Source organism: Echiichthys vipera (genome assembly GCF_963691815.1).
Source record: "Echiichthys vipera genome assembly, chromosome: 15".
Classification (NCBI taxonomy): Eukaryota; Metazoa; Chordata; class Actinopteri; order Perciformes; family Trachinidae; genus Echiichthys; species Echiichthys vipera.
In genome coordinates this window covers 17,355,462-17,376,299 of record NC_139840.1, presented here as the reverse complement: position 1 = coordinate 17,376,299, position 20,838 = coordinate 17,355,462, and the positions used below count along the sequence as shown (strand labels likewise).

At 39.4% G+C, this 20,838-nt stretch overlaps 2 protein-coding genes across 2 annotated transcripts; one reads left to right on the top strand and one right to left on the bottom strand.

Annotated features, from left to right (window-relative positions):
* Positions 1–1,596: 1,596 nt before the first annotated feature.
* On the bottom strand, positions 1,597–7,584 carry rnf126 (ring finger protein 126). Its single transcript, XM_083927774.1, has 9 exons — positions 7,498–7,584; positions 5,830–5,888; positions 5,675–5,735; positions 5,356–5,594; positions 4,905–4,973; positions 4,329–4,398; positions 4,032–4,125; positions 3,565–3,680; positions 1,597–3,087 (listed from the first exon to the last, which is right to left on the bottom strand). The coding sequence occupies exons 1-9, from the start codon at positions 7,570–7,572 to the stop codon at positions 2,935–2,937; spliced, it is 936 nt and encodes a 311-aa protein (XP_083783900.1). The 5' UTR covers positions 7,573–7,584; the 3' UTR covers positions 1,597–2,934.
* Positions 7,585–8,987: 1,403 nt separating this feature from the next.
* On the top strand, positions 8,988–19,558 carry sugp1 (SURP and G patch domain containing 1). The gene is made up of 14 exons (XM_083927952.1): positions 8,988–9,088; positions 11,110–11,278; positions 11,390–11,493; positions 12,718–12,963; positions 13,111–13,234; positions 13,322–13,422; positions 14,305–14,428; positions 14,523–14,854; positions 15,170–15,276; positions 15,500–15,677; positions 15,792–15,898; positions 16,733–16,878; positions 18,701–18,830; positions 19,070–19,558. Exons 1-14 carry the CDS (start codon positions 9,070–9,072, stop codon positions 19,094–19,096), a joined length of 1,914 nt encoding a protein of 637 aa, XP_083784078.1. The 5' UTR covers positions 8,988–9,069; the 3' UTR covers positions 19,097–19,558.
* The last annotated feature ends 1,280 nt before the right edge of the window (positions 19,559–20,838 follow it).

Below are 20,838 nucleotides of genomic sequence, written 5' to 3'. Positions count from 1 at the left end.
AAAGAGATAAAGTAGGTAGCCAATTTCCTTTGTTTTAGTTCTGCTTGACTCTAATGTTGGTCACATATAAAGGATAGCTTGGTTTTACACACACAGATACTCACAGGTCTTCTTAGCAATAGCAATCATACTGGTGCACATCTCCCCTGAAACATACTGTATAAACTTCTCAAATAAAAATTCAAGTTAGTGTAGAATTTCCTTGCTGCACATACCTTTTGACATCAGTACTGGGAAGTCATAAGTGTCATCACTCGCTCCCCCTCCCTTCTTCTTTCTCTTCATCTCCCTCTGTCTCTGCCATCCTCCCTCCACTTCATTAGATGAAAGTCTGCCGCTGCACCAAGGTTCACTTTAATTTCCTGGCAGGGTGATGCAGCGGTGCGACGCTCTCAAACACTTTTCCACAAATGACAGAGACTAAGAAGATGCAGTAATTCACTGAAATGGCAATACAATTAAAAGGAGATTTAAACAAACTCCAGCAAAGTAGGCAATCAGTGTCGATTTGAATGCCCCAGAAACATTTCAGAGTGCTACACAGGAGCAAAAAGGGTTTTATCCGTTAATCAGAATGAAGAGTGTTAACCCATATAGGAAACGTTAAGTGATGGTCTAACTGGTGTGGAGCAAAAAACCAACAAATGTCCTGAACTAGTAAAAACAAATCAAGAGGAAAATTAGGCATATTTATCAAGCACTTTATACCAAATAAGTCAGCATTTCTCAACCAGCACCTCTGCTCTGGCAACATCGTGTAAATGAGCCATTCAAACCAACCTAACAGCTTTATTTGCAAGAGGTGGCAACACCTTGTCTATTTCATTTGAACTGTATTTTTTTAATACGAATAAGGAATATGGTCTGGTGACTCAGTCACCTGTTTCTTAATTGTTGCTATGAATGTTCTGTGAATGTCTGACAAATAAGTTTGACATGCTGCCTAGTTCTATGGAGATACGTTTTAACCTTTAAGTCAATTTATCACAATTAATTTTGAGTTTTGTCAATAGCATAGCCACGAAGGACAGTGGCTTTAAAAACATTTCAACCCCTGTAAAAGTTTTCATGTTTTTGGTCAGTGAAAATATAAAAATGTTCTTGTATTCGTCCTGACTTTGTGCTTTTCAAAGTTGTTTAGTGTGGTGCTTTGTCTTAATGGTTTAGATTTTTTTCTTTTATCTAAAAAAGACATTAAATTTACTTTGATAATCAGCAAAAGGCTTGAAGTGGTAGTGAACACGGCCTTTGATATATCACAGTGTAAAAACATGGTGAATGTGTGTTCATGAGTAAATCTCACAAGGAGAAAACGCAGACGAGAAAATTATTTGAATTCTTTACTTATTTCCCCGGCACGTAAAAGGCAAAGCTGTGTTTTTCTTATCCTGATTAAAAACAACTTGGGTTTGATTGATATTGGGTTAAAATTTAAAAAAAATAATTTAATTAAAATTAAACCTCCTGGAGGGACAGCACTAGTTCAATAACGTTTTGAAACTGTTCATTAATAGCAGAACTCCAAATTTGTTTATTTTTTTAGCACTTTATTGTGACTGTACGAAAAATCAGATAATAAAATAATAGACACTTGTTTTGTGAAACACATTTGGCCAGTTTCATAGAGGTAAGAGGTTCCCATGCCTTTTTTTCCTTTTCTCAAGTCATGCCTTGGGCAAGGGTTCAATAAATAGGTTGGTTTGCGATTTATTTTCACTTGAGGAATAAAAATGTGTCCACTGTTGAGCTGCAAGGATCTTTAACTTGGACCAAATACACTGGATCAAGCTCTAATAAGAAGATAATCTAATAAAAACAATTCAATGCACAAAGGAGAAAAATCTTCTTTCAGTAGTTCACCCAAATTCACATTTGCAACGTCAGACAGAATTTTGTGCAAAATAAAAAAACAAAAGGTTCAAATAAATAAAAGATGCATACACCTGTGGCAAATTCACAAGGAATGTATTGCGGCCATTGACAGCACCATGACTTTATTAATGGCAACAGTAACCTGCCCCATCTCAAGGTCCGATTCACAAAACATATTCCGCTAATGATATTACAACGCAATCACACCCATAATGTATTGCATTTGAGTGAAATTTGCCCTTTTTGCAATTGTCCATGTGGTAAATTGTAAATGTTGCTTTTGCACCAAGAGCACAGTAGGCAGAGCGGTGGCAGAGAGAAAAAGACAAATTAAATTTTTCATTGTGGCTATTAGCACTGATCTCTGTGAATTGAACTGTAGCACAGCAGCACCGAGACGCTTCTTGTTTGGCAACACAGTTTGGGGTGCATTTTACCCTTTGCAGGTGCTTTGAGAATTACATGGTTTCTTTTTGTCTTATTTGTGCAGGTTTAGAAGCCGCAAAAGCCACTTAATCCCTTTGTGAATTCACCCCTCAGTTTACTTTCCAGAAGGTTTAAGTTTGATCCACTAGCTGAACAGTGGCTGGCCGTTTAAAATTAATTCTCTATCTACACATCTATAGACTCTTCACCACCACAGGCTATTTTGTAAAAAAAAAAAAAAAAGAGCATTCAGTTTTTTAAATATAAAATGTGCTCCAGCATTGTGGAAGAGTCACGTCTCCATCAAAAAGCAGTCCACTCTGGCTCAAACTCTGCTCCAGTTCCGGTCACAATCCCTCTTTTATTATCATTAATATTCACAGCCATTCTGGATCCTCCTTCAACACTGTCCCACCACCTCAAATACTCATATCATAGTAGCAAGACCTGGACTCAGTGTCCGTTCAGCACAGGGGGAGGAATGATGACTAAATGTCTGCAACAGATTCAGAGTTCAACTTGACTCATATCATCCCCCAGAATTAAAAGGACAACTGTCCTGGTCTCAGCTAGGAGCCGTTGGGTCTCGTTTGATGCATGTTGTGAGGTTTTCAGATGTGATGTGACGTTGAAAATCTATGAGTTGCTGGCAGCATTCTCATTGCTAGGCGAGCTGGGGGAGGAAGAGGATGAGGACGAGGGAGAGAAGTTCATTCCTGATAACCCTGGTGGGTCTGTGGCTGTGTTCTGTCCACTGAGACTCTTCCTGCACACAGGGCATGTATCGTGCTGTGGAAAACAAAGATATTTCCAATCAATTAACACATTCAGGAGACTGGTTCAAATTCTGCTACAGATGTAACAGAGAAGAGGAGGAAAATACATCCTGCCTTAAGCTTTCCTTTACTGGTTTACTAAAGTGATATTATAGTTTTTTTAAAGTTTCATACAGTAAAACAGTCAAACGTTAATTAGCTTTTCAAATGTACTGTCAACCTAAAATAGCACTTAAGAGGAGCAGCAGAGGTACGTCTTAAAAAGGGAGAAAATTTTATATGAAGCTGCTGTTTATTTCCAGTTCACTTGCTCACACTCTGGTTTTCACACAGCACTATGGGTTAGAATAATAAACAAATGAATAGAGACAAATGTGGCTTTAGCTCAAGCTTAACAACTTGGTGAAGCTGATACCAATCAAGTTCCATGATCAACGTCTAATATCAATCTTGCAGCTATATTTGGGACAGCTGTGATAGATTTACGTACCTGTTCGAGCCATGGTACTATACAGTCGTTGTGAAACAAATGATTGCACGGCAGTTGTCTAACAGTCTCCCCAACGCTGTAGTCTTCTTTGCACACAGGACACTCTAAACCAGCACCTGCACAAACAGAAGACAACATACTGTCTGTGTGTCTGCGTGTGAGAAACCCACAGTCACTTGGAAAATGGTGATCCCAACAGTTCTGTTTATTTGGGTCTAGGCAGTGTAGTGAGGCCAAATGTTGTCAGTTGTCTTCTCGTAATAGAAAAAAATACTGTTATTGAACTGGCTTATAGGCCTATTCAAAGAGGGTACATCTGTATGAAACCAGTACAAGGAACAACACTGATCAACAGGAGAGCTTTTCTGTTCTGTGAGATCACTCAAAAAAGCTGCTTCCGGTGCAGAATGATGAGACAGTGAGTGAAAAACAGAAGGTGAGAGTCTAAGAAAGAGACTTGGACTTACCCACATGTTCCTCTGTAATGGTAATGGTGGGTAAACTCTTTATCCTTTCTCTGTCTGCAGGAGGAGGACCCGTGTTTTCAAACTGGTTTAATAACTAAAAGTGGAAAAAAGCAGAATCCCAATAAATGACTGTGAGTGCATGCAATTAAGGCTGTCCTGTAAATGACAACTTTTAGACATTCACTGCCAATGTACATTGTGTCTGATTTTTTTTTTCATAAAGTCCGAGTGCTGCGAACAGAGTAACATTCATTCTTGGGGCTCTATTGTCATGTAAAAAAATTACACTTTTTATACCTGTGTAATGATAGCATCAAGACCATTGGCACCCCAGGCGTAGTCCATTGGATTGGAATGTAACATACCCCTGCAAGACAAGACACAACAAATACATTTTTCTTCGTATAAATGTATCATTCTGTTTAATAATGTGTTCATCTATGTTAGTCAGAGGATGTATTACCCTACTGTCCGCTGACAAAGGGGTTAAATTAAGCAGACGGCATGTTAAACCTTCAGTCACACAGGAACAGTCAACCAGACATGTGCATAGATTCATGTAATGTCATGAAACAATGCATCTGATAGATCATGCTGTGGATCCTGCTTTTCCTTTGATTATGAGCCTCTGTCCAAGTAACCTAGGGATCTTGTCCAACGTATATATCCTATTGTGTTACCCTATATTCTTTGTCAGACCTCTGAACCTAGCCCATGGTGTAGGAGCTCTGAGTTAGCAGTTAAATTCCTCCTTTGTATTTAAACCAAACTTCTTACAGTATACAAATGGATGGATTTGCTCATTTCTCAAGGCATTCAGAACTGCCACAACATGAAACACGCAATGCATGCACCACAGTTTCCTGTACTTACCATGGTCCCATCCCCATATTTGGCATGGCTGTAGGCGCTATAATTCCATTGACGAGCTGCTGGATAATTCTGCATCCAGAAAATATATCACGCAAAAAATTAAAACACTTTCAACACGTCAATCAAACTGAGAAATTCAACTTGTTCTTATCCAAATTGCACAAAATGTAAAATGTCTGTACATACTTATATGGTCTTAAAAATGTATTAATAGTTAATACAAATGGTAATACTAGATATCTGCTGTTTATACCTTTTGAATGAGGAAATATGAGAAAAATATATACCAAGAGGCAGAAAAAATCACTTTAGTTAAGCTATGTTCAACATTATGTTAAATGTAGCTAAACACACCATGTCATAACATGTGCGAAGCAGGAATTACTCACACAAAATAAGCTAAATTTCCACCCATAACCTCCAGCACACTCTACTGCTGAAAATGTCTCACCCCTCTAATGTGGGCACTCCTTCATGGCGCGTACCCTGTCGTCGTGGAACGTGTCGACCCCGCGGTTGCCGCGCACTGTATCGTTGCCGTGATGCCATTTCCCTTTCTCTCCTGTTTTCTGTCTCTCGGTTGTCCTCTGTGGGTAGCCGAGTTCGAAGGTCGAAGTTCTCATCAAAAATCCCAAGGGCAAATGGACCGTACCCAGAGGGCAATGTGAACAAGTGTTGGTGATCCATGCTCTAGTAGAAAAGACAGAGGCAATGTCAAATCCGGGTGCAAAACGTATCTTGAGCCAGCTGATTTACTAAGTCACACTGACCTCAAAGGCTGGGCGGTTCTGATCACTGGCGGAGGATGTGGATGCAGACCCATTTTCAGTGCTGCACAAACACAGTGGTGAAAAAATTAAGATTCAGAAATCCACTTAAACATCTAATTAATCAAATACATGAGACACAAAATAACCCTCCATACCTTCTTTCCTCAGGCAGTTCCTCAATGAAACCAGAGTCACAGCATGGACAGGTGTAGTCCTGCAGTGAAATTATAAATGTGAATATCTAATGAGTATATACAATAACTAACATTTAGAGTGTTAATGAAGTGTTGATTCAACTTTGTAAATTTGGGAGGATGTTTGCAGCTGTTGAACTGCATTAATTATTCTGAGGTGTTTCTAATATTTAGTCTATCATTACTAATAATAATGGAGTGGACAAAATAGTAAAATGCCTCTCAGTGATACAATTTAACAGCACGACAAACTGTTGCCTCCAAAATTACCATAAAGACTTGTACACTTTTGTATTAGACTTCATTTGTTAGGTGTACCTAATAAACTGGAAACCAAGTATATGATGTAACGTAACAGAAAACATTTTTCCTATAAACGTGTCTCAGTGAAGTTCTGACAGCTATATGCAAGTGATGTAGGGCTAGATATATATGTATTTTTTTTTTTAATGTGTCTGAAAATAAAGCAAAAATAAATTTGTGAAAAAATAAATAAATACATTTACACATCCTAGCTGATAGGCTTACTGGCTTATAGGCAAGGTAGCCACGCACAGATAGAATTGAGCTGAAGGATTCAATAATAATAATAATGCTTTATTTTTAAGATAGGGACAGTAAAATAAAAAATATATGAAAAATAAGAAGAGAGAGCAAATAAATAAATAAAACACAAATAGAAGAGATATGCCTTCACATTAATGCTTAACATAAAAATATAATGTGTAAATATATGAATATGTTAATTATAATCCTTGTAATATCTCAGTATTGTATGCACCATAAAAAGCTGTGTGTATAGGCTTTGGGCCACCCTAGCTGTTAGGACCAATTTAACATGCAACTCAATTTAATACAATACTTGTAGTAGGGGTACCTGCTTCATCGCTCTTTCACCTAAGGGGTAAACCGTTTTAGACCCCTAATGTAGACCATAAGGGTAATCACTACTAACAATCTCAGATGTTTTACTGACAATACATTAACTTACCTTGTGGTTTAATAAATGTCACATAATGTAAAGCACACAGTACACTGTCAGGCAGGTAATTAGCTGGTTGACTGTCAATAAAGTAACTGTCACTGTAAAATTCAAGAAGCTTCCCATGAATGACAACAGACTGCTGCGGGAGGCTGTTACTACAACAACAGCAATATTGACCGACAGAGACTGGCTTTGGCTGATAGTTATTGTGAAAGTTTTACTTCGCTTTGCTGTACGACCACAATCATCTAACAGTCAATGTATATGAACAGAAAACCATTAAATTAAACCATATGAAACATGACAGAATAGAAATCTGATTTAGAAAGTGAACCTACGCTGTTTTCAGTGAGCTAACGCTAGCTTGCTGACGTTAAACGCCCCCACTAAGACACTTATCTAGCTGCTATTCATTTTACCAAAATACAGCTGAAATGATGTCTAAAACACAGGAGCATAACGTGGTTACTGCCACTTGTCCGCCTGTCACTCTGGACCGTTGTTGCCAAAGAGGCTAGCTTACTAGCGTAACGTTAGCAACGGCTGAACGTGACTGGGCGTGCGCCACAAACACACACATATATATATGAAATGTAATATTTTATTCACTATTCGAGTAGACAACATGACTCTTGGGTCCTTACCGGTAAACGCGGGCTAATCTCTGCTGAACACCGGTGACAAAAAAACCGGCAGGGCCGTTGTGAAGCTTCAGCCATTTCCACAGTAGGAGAGAGACCACTTCGTACGACACGGACGGGGAGCGACGAGGGACAACAGAGCCTCACCGTGCACCGGGAGAGGTTCGGGGGAGACGGAAACACACGAGTGCGAACGAAACTGTTACATCCAGAGCAAAGAGGTTATTTCTCTCTGAAAGGCTTACAGCTAGAAAACATACCAAGAAGAAGTTCCGGTTTGATATTTACCTTCAAATAAAAGTAGCCTTCCAGCTCATTTAACAATAAAAGATAAATAATAGCCATATTAATAAAAGAAAGAAGGTGCATTTAAACCAGGGGTCTTAAACCATGGGTGCAGATCCCATCCTTTTCAATTTTAGATTCACATCTAAAAAGAAATGATTGAAATGGTGGAATCTCATCTCCATCTCAGCTCTCCTCCACTTCAGTGTAAATGAACAGGTAGTTTTTTACACAGACGCTGATGATCAGCAGGCTTTTTTCAGCTGATCAGCTAATTTTCTCAGTTAATCATGCATAAAGGAGTCCCATACACTGGGAGAAAAGGAAGATGGTGAGAAGAACTGGGGGTGTGACCCTTAAAATTATGATTTACTAATATAAAGTTAAGTTAACTGTGATACACGCTGCTGGCTGTATTTATTATTTTTTTCACAAATGTATCTTTGCTCATAATATGTTGCATTCATGTTAATGTATATTTTTCAGACATTTAAAAAAATATTAAAATCTATATTTATTCTCTACAATGCACGTTGTAGCGGGGTTCAAATAACCATCTGTTAGATTGTGTACTAATGCAGAAAGGGATAGCTATCTAACTGACTTGGTGAATATTTTTTCATGTCACAGCATATCGTAGCGTGCCAACCAGTGGCTCTGTTGTACAGCTCTGCAAGTACCAAGGGGCCCAGGTTTAATGCTCGCTATATGCACCTTGGGGCCTTAGGGTCCTACTGCATCATTGTGAAGCCCTAGAGGTCAGCTCGTGCTTTAAGCTTGGAGGGGCCTAGGGACCCTCACACTGTAGCTGCTGAAGGGCTTAGGTGGTCTTGTGGTCAGCTCTCTCTTTAAATGCCAAGGGACATGGGGGCCCTCACATTAAGTACTGAGGGGCCTAGTGGTCAGAAGTCTTGGGCCAAGCACTGTCCCACTGGCCTGATCCAGAATCCAGCCCTGCATACCTAACCCAGAAGTATGGAGGCAGTATTAATAGGGGAACTGAAGCCTATAATGCATGTTTTCTCAAAATGTTCCTTTAGTGCTGTCATAATATAAAACTCTGGGGTCTGGTGGTGCAGTGTAGTTAGTCAGTGTCACAGTCAGAGTGAACTCTATGAATATACATGTGTGGAGCTCAGACGACAGGTCAAGATCATGCTTTTATTTTGACAAACTTCGACCGGAAGTGTCGTGCTTATGTTCGCTGGTGGACTCGGCGGCAGCGAAAAAGGCCTGACTGTAGTTCCGTGAGCATCGCGTTAGAAATATATTTTTCAACCTGTTACGATCATGGAGCCTATCGATGCAGGTAACTCTTTACTGTAACTGTGACTGTGATACTAAAGCTAAATATGAACCAGCGGTCCCCAGTAAACACTGAAGTTAGCCGGGTTAGCCGTTAGCTCATGTTAGCCGCAGGAGAAGTCGTTTACTGGCGTCACCAGTGTACAATGTTAGCTACCATAGCTACATAAGTTAGCTAACGTTAATGCAAAGTTACAATATTTACATGTATGTTTAAGTTGTCATATGTATCTACCTTGAAGAAGGTTAACCCTAGTGAAGAGATATTCAACAGCAGGTCCGTGACCCCTCAGGGGGTCCCCAGGGGTCCACCAAAAATTTGATTTCTCTTCATAACATTAAAAAAAATATGCCTTAACATGAATCCAACATATTATTAGCAAAGATAAATCTGCCTATTTGTAAAATTAAGAAACATTTAATTTACACAACATTGCTGAAAGGCTGGCCTTTAAGTAAGGTAGAAACTACATAGTTAAGCTGAAGTATCCACTGTTTCTTCCACATCTAGCCTATGTTTAACATACAAACATAATGTTTAAATATGTCAATAATTATTATTTAATAGCTTAGTATTGTATACATCATAAAAATAGGTATGAGTATAGGCTACAGTATGCAGTAGGGGGTCCTCGCTCTGTGTCTCTCTCTCAGCCGAGGGGTTTTATTTTTTCGTATGCAACTCATAACATGCCACCATAAATCACAACTTCGTAGAGGCTGGCCATATCATCCAAAAAGTACGACACATTGAATCATTTACTGTGCTTACCTTCCTTCCCTAAAGCTCCAACAGAGCGAATCACTGCTTACTGTTATATTAGTAAATCATCATTTTAAGAGTCTGGGGCATGTACTGTCTATTCAACCCCAATTCTTCTCACCATCGTCCTTTTCTCCCAGTTTATGGGACTACTTTATGTATGATTAACTGATATGGATGAATATCACAACATGAAGCCCTTTTGTTTAAAGCCTGCTGATCATCAGCGTCTGTGTAAGAAACTACCTGATAATTTGCTTTGTAGTGGAAGAGAGCAGAGATATTTGTCAAACATTATTTGTTCCACCATTTCAATCATTTCTTTTTAGATGTGAATCTAAAATGTGAATTCTGAAAATACGTTTGTTCAATTTTTAATGATTTAGTTTTTATTGGGGATGACTATTTATGTATTTATGTAGAATTTGGGGGATCTACACCCATGCCCCTGACCTACTAACGTTAATGTCCAGTAACAGATATAACGTTACTCCACCTAAGAAAAAATATTCATCATAAAGTGACTTTAACTTGCATTTCATGTTACAACCCTGTGATGTAGAATGACAGTAAATGACCATTGAACCTTAATTGTGGCATATTTTACAGAATGCGATCAGAAAATACCCCTGTTACTTTGAGAGATATTTGGTTTACTCTCTCATGCTGGGTATTTTGACAGTGAGGACCCTAGGTCACATTCTGGACAGTGTCTAACTTAACAGCAGAGGGTCACAACCTCTCTCGTTCAGAGCAACAGCTCAGCTCTTGTCTCTCTGAATGACTGGAGAAGGAACAGCTGGCAGATAAAGACCATTCTTTCCTCCCTTCCTCCAGAGCTTCAAGGCCAGAGTTAGATTACACAATACACATGCAGGAGAGACACACATGTACATACCACAGATATAGTGAATTTTGCCTAAGATGCTTTACCGGAGAATGTGCTAGATATGTCCTGGGATATTTAGCAGCATGATTTAGATTAGCCTAGTTCGTGTTTAGTGTCCAAAACTGTCGTCATTACACTGGCATTACACTGTGGTTAATTTGAACTGCTTATCTCAATTCTCCTTGATTGAGTTATCATGAACTACTTAAGCGTAAGTCATCGATGGTCTCCTGAAACTTCTTCCGACTCAAGTTAAACTCCGCTCACACATTTTTATTCATCAGTTACATTTTCTACATCAACTGTCAGCCCCACAGCTGTATAACATGCTTATTGCTGTGATATATTGCATTTCTCTGTTTTCCTTTTTTAGGGCGAGGTGGGTGGAAGTCCAAACCTATCCAGCCACAAAAAGGCAAGATGAACTTGAATATTCTGCACCAAGAGAAGCTGATAGCTCAGAAGAAGAAGGAGATTGAAGACAGAATGGCAGAGCAAGCAAAAATGAATGTGCAAACCCCGAGCAAACCCCAGCCTCCAAGGTAACATATTTCTAATGGTCCTGCTAATGTGGCACATACATTTTTTTAAGTAGTGTGCCGGTATTGTTACATACTTAATTTTGCATATTTCATTCATTCTTATCCCAATAGTTCTCCCAGCTTTCAAGGGCCTTCCTCAAACAAGTTTGTAAATGATGGAAGCTTCTTACAGCAGTTCATGAGGTTGCAGAAGGATAAACCCAACGATGTGTCTGGTTAGTACTTTGATCTACACAGTTTTGACCAAAAGATTACATGTTTTTGTCTCATTTGCTAACTTGTCTTAGCACAAGTAACATATTACTGTGATTCTGTATAGTGTCATTTAATTAACCTTGTAGTTTTGCCTTATGTAAAAGATCAGATAGGAATCTGTCTATCTACTATATTAGTAATTCACAGCTGTATAGTTATTATTCCCCTTAATGGGAGGTAGATGCTTTAAAGAGGGCAGAATAGACCGTGAATGACCTTACCCTAGGGATGGGTATCGCTAAGATTTTAACAATACTACTACTACTACTACTCCGGTACTATTTATCTGTTTTTAGAGAAAAAGTTAAACAATTGAGAATTGAATGAAACACTGCTTTATTTCCTTGTGTCTTATAATGTAGGTCCTCTCAACAAACTGTACTGTAATAAACATTTTTGAAAGCCAAATCAGCAGCACAGTTTTGTAGAAATAATAATATAATGTCATAAATCAAATAGATCTTTTAAAACATTTTAATAGCCATGTTTAGTATTTCAATATTACTCACAACCACATAAAAAATAGAGTGGTAGAATGGGCATCACATTATTACTCATGTTTTTATAATTTAATGAACTCTGCCTGGGCTCTTGCTATCATAATGTACTGCTAGTATAACTTAACATACCTGAAGTGGATGGGGAAATGGGAGAGTTGCAAGCTAGGCTGTCAAAAATGGTGCATTTATCTGTCTGAATATGATGCACTTTTAGATGTTTGAAAAGGTTGCTCATGTTACCCCCTTTATATGCAAAAATGTTGTTGCATCTATCGCAACGAGCATTACTATTTGTGTCAATTTTGGTGAAATAAAGCTACATTTTGGAACGCTTGGTTCTCTCCGACATAGTCTCTATCACTGTGTGTGAGAGAGGGACAGACGGACAGGCCCGGGAGCACAGCGCTCTGACTGAGTCTGTTCAGAAGGAATGTGAGGACTGTTAAGCTGAACCGATTACGTCAGAGCCTAAAGATACCATGGTCTTTCAAAATCTTGCCTCGGGGCAAATTTAGAACCAGGTTTCAGTACCGATCCCTACCTTGCATTACTTACTTTTGTTGGTTACTTGCCAAATGTTCTGGTTGATGAACAATGATCTATAGTAGAACAAATAATACCTTTTACATGAAGGCTTGTGCGAGTTTTTTTTTTTTAAAGTGTCCTGTTTCATGCTCTTTCTAGGCTCCACCGGTGATACCAAAACTTCCACAACCTCAACTGCATCACTGGGAGGAAACACACAGAAAAAGAGCATTCTTGTTGGCAAGCGGCCTGGCCTTGGAGTCAGTAGCATGCTTAGTCAGTTCAAGAACTACTCAAACCAAAAAAAAAATCCTGTTCTCAGCCAGAGGCCAAGTGTGTTTTGTTCTCCAGATGATGAAGATGATGAAGACGAGGCTGATTACTCCAGATTCTTAGAGATGAAAGGTAATTCAAGCCTTGTGTTTTTTACTGTACCTCTGGACAACTCCATGGCTTGGACATTTCAGTGCATCTTCTGCATACTCCAATGCCTTGACACTGGCAGTTTGTCATAGGTGCCTTAGAGTAAATATACTCATAGCTTGCTTAAAGTCTTTCCCCCAGAGGACAGAGACACCAGGCTCATCATCGACAAAATGGCCTCTTTTGTGGCGGAGGGAGGAGCTGAGCTGGAGAGAAAAGCCAAGGAGGACTACAAGGACAATCCTGTTTTTTCGTGAGTTTGACTTGCAGTGTAATTACTCCTACAGTATTTTTTTTTTTTTAAACTCATCTGATTTTGATTGTTATTCTTGCCTTTCAGATTTTTATATGACAGGAGCAGCATGGACTATCTTTACTTCAAAAACAAAGTTGCGCATTTGAGAAAGAATATGTTCAGAGCTGAGAATACATCAAATACTGGTAAGATGACCTCTTCCCACACTCTGTCTTTTGTCTGATTTCTTTGTGTCATCTTTCTTCTCAGAAATTGTAATTGCAACATGGGTCAATATGGCACCGTTGGTTTCCAAAATAGTTCCAAGTCATCAGAATATTTCTTCACAGGGACATCCATAGACATTATAATGCATTCTACTTGCCTTAATTGCATGTGTATACATTCAAGTCAATGTACTTTACGGCAAACCATTCCCTCACAGACACACCAGATAGAAACTATAGTACATTATTTACTTCATTTACTTTACGCCATAAAGCTGGTAGTTTAACTTTATCTTTTAACTGGAGACTTTTACTTGATTTCTTGGGTACATAAATAATATCTAGTGACCGAACTAATGGTTCGCTATCAAACTGATTCTTATTTTAGGCTGTGATTCTTTAGTTTTTCTCTTATTCTCTTTTAATCACATTTATTTTGGATTGGACTTTGAAAACTGCAAATGGAGTACAACAATATAGCCAGTTAATTATGATATACACTATTTTTTCCATATTGCTCACCGCTTTGTTGTGTCCAATTGAATCATTTTAAGAATTTAAAGATGGAGTGCATTTTCTAGTCTCAAACTGTGCATCAAATTATACATGCTGGTACAAGTGTCACAGTCTAGGCATAGTGTATGTGGCCGAGCCTCTCTAGGCATTACATGGTCTTCATTTATTACAGTAAAAGCCTCACATCCGCACAGTTCCCCATTCACCACCCCTGTCCCCCTTGCTCCTCCCTCCTTCCTCTTCTTATCCCCTATTGGCTCTAGACTGGTGGTGTGTGAGGGCCAGTTGAGTACGGTACAGTAGTAGAGTGTGAATTGAGTCCCAGTACTGATAGGCTGCTTAAAGTCTCCCCCCCAGTGGACGCGGAAACCAGGCAGGTGGCTGAGAAGCTGGCCAGGTTTGTGGCGGAGGGTGGCCCCGAGGTGAAAGCCATCGCTTCTGAGCATAACCAAGACAACCCTGCCTTCAGGTCAGTCACTGTGTATGTGTCACTGTGTTTTTTACTCTTTTTTTTTTTTTTCAAAGCCTGGTTTTACTCAAAATATCTTCTGTACCTCCCTCAGTTTTTTATATGACCACCAAAGTCCAACCCACCGCTTCTACAAAGATAAAGCACAGGAGTATCATTCTGCAGTGTCCCAGAGCTTTTCACCTCCAGCAGCAGAGTCGAGGACAGACCTTCAGCGACCAACAACTGCCCCGCCATTATCAGGAATCCCGTCCCTGCTCAACCCTACTTCTCTACCCCGTATTCAGGAGGCAGAAACTCCGCCTGTAAAACGGAAGAGAAAGAGTAGATGGGGGTCTGAGGATGACAAAGTCGAATTGCCCATCCCTCCCATCATTGTTCCTCCAGAGATGAATCTTCCAGACCCTGATATACCCACTCTCTCTGGTACATGAACTTGTTTTTTACATGCTGCAAACATGTGTGCATTATCATTTTGTCCTTGTGGGCTATTAAAGTAATTAATATGAAACCCAAAGTTGGTGCAACCCAAGGCAGCGCCAGTATGTTTGTGAAGCTCAGAGTCAATAAGTTTGTCTAATATTAATATGCATTTTTGAAAAGGTCATAGGAAATACTGTAAATATTGTTAAGAAATAGTTCATATAAGTATAATCACATTTTAATTTGCTATTTTTGCCACACTTTAAGCCCATCCAGTAATTAATGTATGAATATATACATCTATTACATCTGTTGCAGCCCAGGAGCTGAGAGGTCTTGGTTATAAGAAGGGGAAGCCTCATGGTCTGGTAGGAGTGACAGAACTATCTGAGGAACAGAAGAGACAAATCAAAGAGCAACAAGAGGTAAGTGCCAAATAATTGTATCTATTGAGTTAAGGTTACTGCACTGCAGTTTTAACTATACCTAAAAATATGTTTGCCTTTGGTGTGTATGGCTTTTAGAAAAGTCAAAAGGCATGTTAATGACTAAGGTTGACCACACCATAAGTTCAGGATTATTTGGCCCTGTGATTTATTATGAGCATATGTTTTGCTCACTGTGTGTGTGTGTGATGTTCTCACATAGATGCAAGAGATGTATGACATGATCATGAAGCACAAACGTGCGATGGCAGAGATGCAAGTCATGTGGGAAAAGGCCATTAAAGACCACCAACATGAATACGACAGTGATGAAGAAGTGGACCAGGAGGCAGGCACCTGGGAGCATCGTCTCCGACATATGGAAATGGAGAAAACCCGCGGTAAGGCTGACAGTCATGTTGGAAAATTAGTCTTGCCTCTGCAACACTAGCAGTCAGTGATTGGTAATCAGGTCTTATCAAGATAAAGTGATCAGCTGTTCTGTACTTTTCCAGAGTGGGCAGAGTCTCTGACAGACATGGGTAAAGGGAAACATTTTATTGGTGACTTCCTGCCCCCTGAGGAGCTGGAAAAGTTCATGGAGACCTTCAAGGCGCTCAAGGTTAGTTTGTCTCCGAGTTAATACACTTGTTCTCTAGCACAATAAGGGGAGGCGTTTACTGTTGTGCAACTACTAGGATTGCCCTTATCGGTTCATTTCAGTTTTACAGGTAAATGAAGATGAATGATGCATCAAATTAATGGAAATAATTTTTTTTTTTTTCAGTAAACCATGAATCATTCTGTTATTTTGAGAGGTGTTTTGTGTACAGAGAAGAGAAACAATTTCACCTGTTCTTTGCAGGATCTCCCCAGTGTACTTTAAAACAGTGTCATACATTTATTTGTTATTATAGTAGTAATAATGTAAAAAAATATATTAGCCATTAAATGTCTGATTCTCAATAGGAAGGGCATACACAGTTTATTACTGCCAGGGTGAGTTGGAAATGACTGTAAACAGGATTGTATCCATCCATGCAACTGTTTTCAAGCTGCTTATCCAGGTCAGGGGCACTGTGTTAACAGCCAGCAGGGCAGCCCAGACGTCCCTGTTCCTTGCAAATTCCTCTCGCTCCTCCTGAGGGATCCCAAGAAGGAGCAAGAGGAATTTGCACTGTAATTACCACTTGTTTGTTTGAAAGTCTGTTTAACTCGATTTAGCACTGTTGTAGAAACCTCTGGGGGGTTTTTTGTATCCCTTTTTTAAAAAGTTGAAAAACAGCAGTGTGTCAATAGAGATTATTTAATCTAATAAACATTCACTGCTAGTGTCATGGAAAGTTATTGGAAAATCACTAGTAAGACCATAGACAATAGTATTGGAGACAGTGAAAATGGTGCAAGACTTCTGTGTGTATGGCATGAATGCAACTTAAGTCTTCTTGACTTGCAGGAGGGCCGGGACCCAGACTACTCGGAATACAAAGAGTTTAAGTTGACCGTGGAGAATCTTGGTTTCCGAATGCTTATGAAGATGGGCTGGAAGGAAGGTGACGGCCTGGGCAGTGAAGGACAGGGCATCAAGGCTCCTGTCAACAAGTGAGCATTCATCTTCAGTACATTTGCCTTTCATTCTTTGTCATTCAAGGTACACTTAAAAATGACTAAAATCTTAATTTCAAGTGAAGCAACACTAGTGGTGTTTTAAAGCAGTTCTTACCTTTCTTACCTTCCCTCCAAAGTCCCCCACCCTCTGCCCCCTGCCTGACCTCTGATGCTTGCTCCTCCCAAACACCTGTGGTGAGAGAGAAATGCTGCATTCAAGTGCTTTGGGAAGTCTGACGTTATGGACCTTTAACTAGGCAAAGTGCACTGGAATGCCTGTCAAAGTGGAACCTCCTACTATCAAATTCGAGAGAGATCAACCTACCACAAATTCGCTAGTAAGAGGTTCCACTTTGACAGGCATTCCAGTGTACTTTGCCTAGTTGAAGGTCTATAACGTCAGACTTCCCCTGGCACTTGAACCCAGCATAAGCAGGTAAAGTGAAATGAAGCGACGGATGACAGGCAGGAAGCTCTGCAAATAATTGTATTCGGACTGAATAAAATGATTGGTCAGATTTTTAGCAGAAATGTGTATATATACGTTGATTAGTCGACTAATCGCTCTAAATTAAAACCACTGGTCGACCAAGAAAATAGAATGATTGAATGAGAGTCTTTTGCGATTAGACTCCATCAAGACTTTGTGTTAAAGGGGTGGGGAAGCCATGGGTAGAGCAGGATACCCCCCCGGTGGAGTCTAGACACTGGTGGTGGTGGAGAGGAGAGGACTGAGATGGATGCAGTGGAGATGGAGTCCAGATGATGCTGCTGAAGGCATGGAGGTGAATGGGGTGGAGGTGGCTGTTTGCCATCGCCTGACGCCTGACATGACAGCTGACAGCACAGAGAAAGGCCACTTTTAAATGTTTGACAGCTACAGCCTGATTGGCCGATGATAACAAGGAGATTCCTGATAGGTTAGAGAGAAGTGGTGATCCGCCCCCAATTCTCTGACTGTTAAATGTCTCTGGAAGGAACGTGACAGCGAGAGGGATGTGAGATAAGGTGAGGGGGGACAGTCTTCAATTCAATTCAAATCAATTTTATTTACAGTGCCAAATCATAACAAAAGTTATCTCAGGACACTTTACAGACTAGGTATAGACCACATTCTATGACTTATTTATGATTTACATAGACCCAATGATTTACATAGACCCAACAATTACCCCGTAGAGTACTTCATGTCTGAACTTTCCCTAAGCTACATTAACAACGGTTATATTCTAATAAGCTGTCACAGTGAGCCAGCATGTACAATACCACAGCTGTTTCTCAATACCAAGTATTCCAAGTTCGGACTTGTGAGATTAGTAGTTCAGACTTGGGAGTCCATACTCCGGAGGACGGGAGGACACAGTACGGCCGTTAATGTGAAATGAATTCTGGGATACCTGGCTGTCTGAAGTCCACACAAGTCACCTCCGATGCATCCTCGATAAAATGGGCGGAGCAAGTCACATCCAGGCATTTGAATGGTACTTGGCGAGATGCGGACTATTGAATTGGAACAGTGCTTCGGCTGCGACTGATGACGTTTCACAAGTCCGCGAGAACACAAGTACAGACGAGAACGCAGATGGAGAAACGGCTCAGGACGCTGGAACTTCAGCCGTTCATTAATTGTATGATTTACACCTGTGCTTTCTCTACTGTGAGATGTTAAAATAAAGGAAAAGGCATAAATGTGAATTGTTGGGCTTTATCCAGATAGACTGAGAGTGGAACATACATTTTGTTGGCTCCCAAATTACCAGATGACGTACATAAAAATAGAAACTAATGTTGAGTGTCTCTCTCTGTCCCACTATAGGGGAACTACCGCCATGAATGGAGCGGGGTTTGGAGTTGACCGTCCAGCCACGCTCACAAAAAACGATGATGAGTACGATGCTTATAGAAAGAGGATGATGCTTGCTTACCGCTTCAGGCCCAACCCACTGGTAACTTCTGTTTTCTGTTGTTTTCTATTTGTTGTAACAATACTTTGTGAATTTTCATTGAGTTTAATATCATAGAAATCCATACTCATCGGTAAATAGTCTAATTGATTTTAGAAACTTTACATTTCTTATTCGTTTTTCATTTACTGTGCTGCTGATCCATTCAATCAGGGTCAAGTGTCCTTTGCTATGATATTTTTAATTGAATCCAGTATTTTTTCATTTGTTTGTTTCCACAGAATAATCCACGGAGACCATATTACTGATGTAGAGGACTGTTTCTGATTGTTCTTGTTTATCATAACTAAAAGCTGTTTTCTTCAGCTGCCACAACTCTGCTCGTTTGTGAATTGACAGTATAAAATATTGGTAGATTCTGCATTACACTTGAAGTTTAATTTGGGTTAAAAACAAATTATGAAATGTTCTCTTTGAAGAATTGACCACCTGTTTTTATTTCTATTTAATACTGTAACATAACTCAATAACTCAAAATATATAGACTTAAATCGCCTGACTTCCAGAATGATTTTACTCTTCAGTTTGTTCCCTTTGAGAGCTTGACTTGACTTTGCATTGCCAACTATATAACACAGTTCTGTATTCGTACACAATCTTTTGGGTATTTTGTTTGCATTTGGTAATTTTCCTCATGATGCTATAACTGATTTTTGAATCCTGTTATTATTCTGTATGCTTCAGTGTTCACAATAAAAAAAAAAAGTGGCCACTTACTGAAATGTGGAGTTGTGACAGATGTATATGATAACGACTGTACGTATGTGTTTATTAGGAAATAATTAGGAGCTAAGAAACTCACCTTCAGTTTATGGTACAGCTGAGCGCTAACTGCAGGTATCTATCCGATCATGCTGATAACTGCTATCAGCATTGAGTAGATTTGACTCGGCTCAAGCAGCCAGTGGTGAGGAGGAGGGTGACAGATCAGTGAAATCAGATCTTCAGTTTGCCATTCCCAAAGGGGGTTTGCACAGATAAAAATAACTCCAAAATCCCAGCTAAGCAAGAGCCACTCCAGTGTTTGCTGCAGCATCAATCAGATGCAACTTAAGCCATATTAGAAGGTAAACCTTCTAAAGGCTTTGGATGGTTAGTGGCATGGTGAAGTTTTCAGTTGAATGTAAGGGTGCTGATAACGACTACCTGCGATTATTATGATCATTATCCATTAATCATTTGGTTTATAACATGTCATGAAATTGTAACATGTTGCTGGAGCCCAAGGTGATGTAATTAAACTCTGTTTTGTCTGAAGCTAAATACAAACTATTTAAATTTACTGTCCTGATAAGACTGATAAGCAGTAAAAACTCACATTTGAAAAGTTGATGATAAGCAAAATTGATGTTGCCAGTTATTTTTTCTGTAAATTGATGAATTGACGTGAGAGTTTCAGCACCAAAGCTTCTGGACAGTACAATTGAAAGTAGGATGGGAGGTCATAAAGGGAAGATAAGTATGAAACAAGCTCGTATAAATGTGCTTTTGTCTCATTTTAGTGCTGATTATAATGGGAGCATATCTATGTTCCCTCAGAATAATAATGAATTTCGCCTGCTTTTCATGCGTTTCCACAAATGGAAAAAGAGAAGCTAAGAAAAATGATCCTACCACCAAAAAAAACAAAATTGTTTAAGAATGTTTATTCTGTTTTTTGTTCCTCACTTATTTTAATTCATAAACACGGGAGGGAAGACATTTAGCTCAGACTTAAACTATTTTTGTTTGTGGGCTGAGGGAACATAGGGACTCATTTTGTTGGGGGGATTAAATAGAAATGAGAAAAAACACAGGATTGACCCCATTATGATCAGTGTTCACAAAATAAACACCTTGTTGAAGTTGTAAACAATCATGGTGTGTCTCCTCCGGGGGGTATAGTCTGTAAATAACCAGTGATGCCAATGAGATTAGACTACTAAATTGAATTTAAAAGGCAGAATAAGTGACTCTGAACTATTTATTATCGGCGTTAGTTGACATTATT